This window comes from Quercus robur, chromosome 4 (assembly GCF_932294415.1).
Source record: "Quercus robur chromosome 4, dhQueRobu3.1, whole genome shotgun sequence".
NCBI lineage: Eukaryota > Viridiplantae > Streptophyta > Magnoliopsida > Fagales > Fagaceae > Quercus > Quercus robur.
Genome location: NC_065537.1, coordinates 21,422,395 through 21,426,645, shown reverse-complemented (window position 1 = coordinate 21,426,645; position 4,251 = coordinate 21,422,395). Strand labels below are relative to the sequence as shown.

The 4,251-nt window shown below is 30.1% G+C and overlaps 1 protein-coding gene across 1 annotated transcript; it reads right to left on the bottom strand.

Annotated features, from left to right (window-relative positions):
- Window positions 1-576: 576 nt before the first annotated feature.
- LOC126721545 (VQ motif-containing protein 1-like) lies at window positions 577-870 on the bottom strand. The gene has a single exon (XM_050424595.1). It carries the CDS (start codon window positions 868-870, stop codon window positions 577-579), a length of 294 nt encoding a protein of 97 aa, XP_050280552.1.
- Window positions 871-4,251: the final 3,381 nt, after the last annotated feature.

Below are 4,251 nucleotides of genomic sequence, written 5' to 3'. Positions count from 1 at the left end.
ATCCTATTCTCGAATACAAGTTTGTGTTGGCATGAGTGTGGATCCCATAGCCATTTTCTTGAAAGAAAATTATAATAATGTAATGTATTCTAGACTCTGTGGATTTGAATTTTCAATTTCAAAGGGAGTTTGCATTGAGTTCCACATTATTATAGAATCCCAATGAATAATTTGTTTAAATTATTATGATTAGTTCAAATAGAACTTTCTGTTATAACAATTCCAAATAGTTATTTATATCAACAAAAATCATATATACAAGCGTAAGTAGCACATGAGAGTAACAGAGTGAGAAAGATTTCAATGGTCATTCTCTTCTTTTTATTTTAGACATATATAGGGTTCTATTAATGTCATTCATTTTAATAGAATTGAAGTGTAGGTATCCATTCTAAAAAGACCACTAGTATAGGTTCACACCCAACCTCAAGAGGTTTTCATAAGAAGCATAAATTCGTTTAGAAACTTCAATTGTATTATAGAGCAAATAATGAATAAATATCTTCTCAAAAAAAAAAAAAAAAAAAAATTTGAATAAAAGATATCAAACATACACAATATACACTTTTGAACTGATCATTCCCATAGCTCATACATTGGTGGCATCTCTCTAAGCAATTTATCAAACTCCTTGAACGATAAATTCTTCATCAAAGCCGCCTTATTACCACCGCAGCCGGACCAAGTTTTCGCCTCCATCCTCTCCATCCTTTCTTTCAAAATCTTGCTGTCTTTCTCTTTCCCTTCTGCTACCGTTGAATCTTTACCAGTCAGCTTTTGCACAACAGATTTGAAGCTCATAGCATCAGTTTCCACATAATGGGTGTTGATGATCACAACCTTTACTGGCTCTCTATTGCAGCCCGACATTAAAAATCCTTGAAAGAAAATCAGAGAAAAAAACAATGAAAAACCTGGATGATTCAAAAGGTTTTTTTCACTAGCAAATAAAGCAATACTTTTGGTATATATGGGTTTGTTTATGACTTTGGTTTTATGTTTGGAATAGCTAATATAATGGATGGAGGGTTTTATAGAGAATCATAGTTGTTGCACGGTGGGGTTTGACAGTTAAAGAGGTGAGATATGTTGACCGTTGCAAGTCGGAGGCAGTCAAGACGGACCAAAAGTTTAAAGATAATGTCAAAAAGGCAAATTCAATTGACGACCATGCAATTCGAGTTGCACTAAGGTACGGAACTTAATTACACATTTGATTTGACATGTCAATATAGCTAGTGGCGGACTCACATTTAATCTACGCCCTTGAATAAAATAAATTTTAACGTTCAATTTTTTACCACTTCAGCGTACGTTTGGCTTCGTATTAAAAAAAACTAGTTTATTTTTGACATTAATTATGAATTTTATTGCATTTTTAGTATTATTTAAAGATCGTACTATTTTAATTAATTTTTACTTTTATTTAAATATTTTTAGTAAAAAAGTTTTAGTTTCAGTAAAACAAGCGAGCTTTAAGTAGACCCATATTAAACTAGTTTATTTTTGACATTATTTATGAGTCTCATTGTATTTTTAGTATTATTTATAAATTTCACAATACTATTTCAATTAATTTTCATCATTATTTAGAGTACTTTTAGAAAAAAAAAATTTCAAGAAAATAAATATAGCCTAAACAGGCCGTTACTTTTACACCCCCCACCCCTTTTTTTTTTTAACTCAAAACGTGAGAGTCAGACCACACGTTAAGGGCGTGGCGGATATGGTCCATTCATCATCATCATTTTTTTTTTTTTTTTTTTTTTTTGTGATAAGGTCCATTCGAAGACTGGGAAGCAAGCAACCAGTCATCATATATTACCGTTATTAAAAACATGAGTGCTGGACCTTAGAAGTTGGAACGTTGACATTTCCAATTCTAGCTCTATAATCAAAAGGACGAAAAAGGGCTTTTCTGGATAATTAAAAAAAGGAAAAGAAAAAAAAAAGTGATTAAAGAAATATGAGAATTTCTAGCAAATGACGTATTCTACCATTCATCATCATCATCATCATCTTTTTTTTTTTTGGGTGATAAGGTCCATTCGAAGAGTGGGAAGCAAGCAACCAGTCATTATATATTTACCATTATTAAAAACGTGAGCGCTGGACCTTAGAAGTTGGAACGTTGACATTTCCAATTTTGGCTCTATAATCAAAAGGACAAAAAAGGGCTTTTCTAGATAATTAAAAAAAGGAAAAGAAAAAAAAGGTGATTAAAGAAATATGAGAATTTCTAACAAATGACGTATTCTACCACCAAAAAATAAATAAATTTCTAGGCTTTGCATATATTCTTTATTTTCAAAGAGACCCTAAAGTTCGCCCCTCTCTCTCTCTCTCTCGTGTCAACTATCAGGAGACTTTAACAATTAAAGTAACTGAAACCAATTTCATTCCTTTTTAGTTTGTTTCCTTTTTTAGATTACATTTTACATATTTTATTTTTAGAACAAAGTATAGCTAAAAAATTAGTTGTAGTTCTAGGTTACAACTTACTTAATATATTTTTATTAGAGGTGAATTTTGACAAATTCACAATTGGATTATATATTTTTATTATATCCTTCATGTTTGAAAAATTTCTAGAAAATTAAAGATTAAAAGCTATGTCATTAATAAATTTTTTAAATTGCAAAATTTATTAGTTTAATATTATGCATAAAATATAAGTTTATATATTATATAGTAAATAATATCTGATTGACACAAAATTTGAATTGTGTATTAAGAGCATAGTGAACATGCATTTCAATGGTTGGATTTTTGAAATACATAGTAATATTTATTGATAGTGATCCATAACAAATAGTGTTTGTCCATAAAGTCGTCCAAGACCAATGATGTCCAAGACATTCTTTAGAAATGAGAAATGAGAAAAATGCACCACAAACATGAAATAAAGACGTCTAAGGATGCTACCAGTCATCTAAAGAGATTCTGGTCGCCTACACCATAAGAAGGTGTGGACGATTAATAAACACTTAATAAAATTCTAAGTGTTTTCCATCAATCAGAAATGGTTAGACCACGATCTCCTTTCTCGGAACGTGGGGTGCATTCCCAAAATTCGCTTCACTCTCCTCACTAAGTCCACACATCTCCCATGATATTAGTGGCACCTAACAAGTAGACCTACTCCAAACTCTCTATAAAATGGACCCAATCTCACCAAATCAATGTATGTTCAACTATTCATCCACTTACCATATTTGAGTCCTAAAGAGAAATTTGACTTAACCATCAGATGGTCCTTGGCCAATTCACCTCGGTCACCTTTGATAGTCTCTTTCTTTCTTTTGAGGTCATCCAACCACCTTTGAAGCTTGGAGCATTTAGCCTACTGATTTTCACACATCATCATTTATTTTATGAGATGTGCTACGTCCGTAACATTTTCACAACAAATCATAGGTGATTAGTTGTTATTGATTCTAATTTGAACCTACCACTGAAATTACTTTTCTACCTTACCAATAATAACCCATAACGACCTGCCACATAACATTTGTTGTGAAAATGTTTTGGACATAACATTTCTCTTATTTTATTAAGTGAAGTTGTAACCTTAAACTACAACCAATTTTTTCGCTAAACTTTGTTTTTCTTTTATTGATCTATCTTAAGGCTTAACTGTCATATTTTATTATGAAACTAGAAAGAAAATCTTTCATGTTTTGTTAATATATTTTAAGGAAAAAATCGTTAAAAAAATGAATCTGGGAAATTTTTTTAAACAGAAGCTATTTGATAGAACTAAAAGAACATCATTGTTATCTTCAAAATATGATAAAATTGTTAGCTTCTTTGTGAAAATTTTTGAATGGACATTTAATTTATTTTAATTTACTTATTAATTTATTATTATTTTACTTTTCAATATTAATTCTTAGAATAATTCTTAAATTATTAAATTCATCATCTTATTAATTTTGGGGATAAATAAAATTTTAAAATGGGATCACAATAGGTAGTCCTGAGTTTGAGATTTAACGTTGCTCTATTTCCTATTTTAAAAATTAAAAATCTCATGTGTGAGATCTCATTTATTAAAGGAATGTTTTACCATACAAGTAAATAGGAGTATTAAAATAATTAAATTCTTTCATTCCCAGGAGTCCTATTCAGTGTAAGAATAATAGCCTCCACTAAAAATAGTACAAAAGGTTTTATCCACTGTTTTAAAAATCAGATTAGACAGGAATTGGTTCAACCAATTGAATCAAGAACTGAACTTGGAATCTGTTT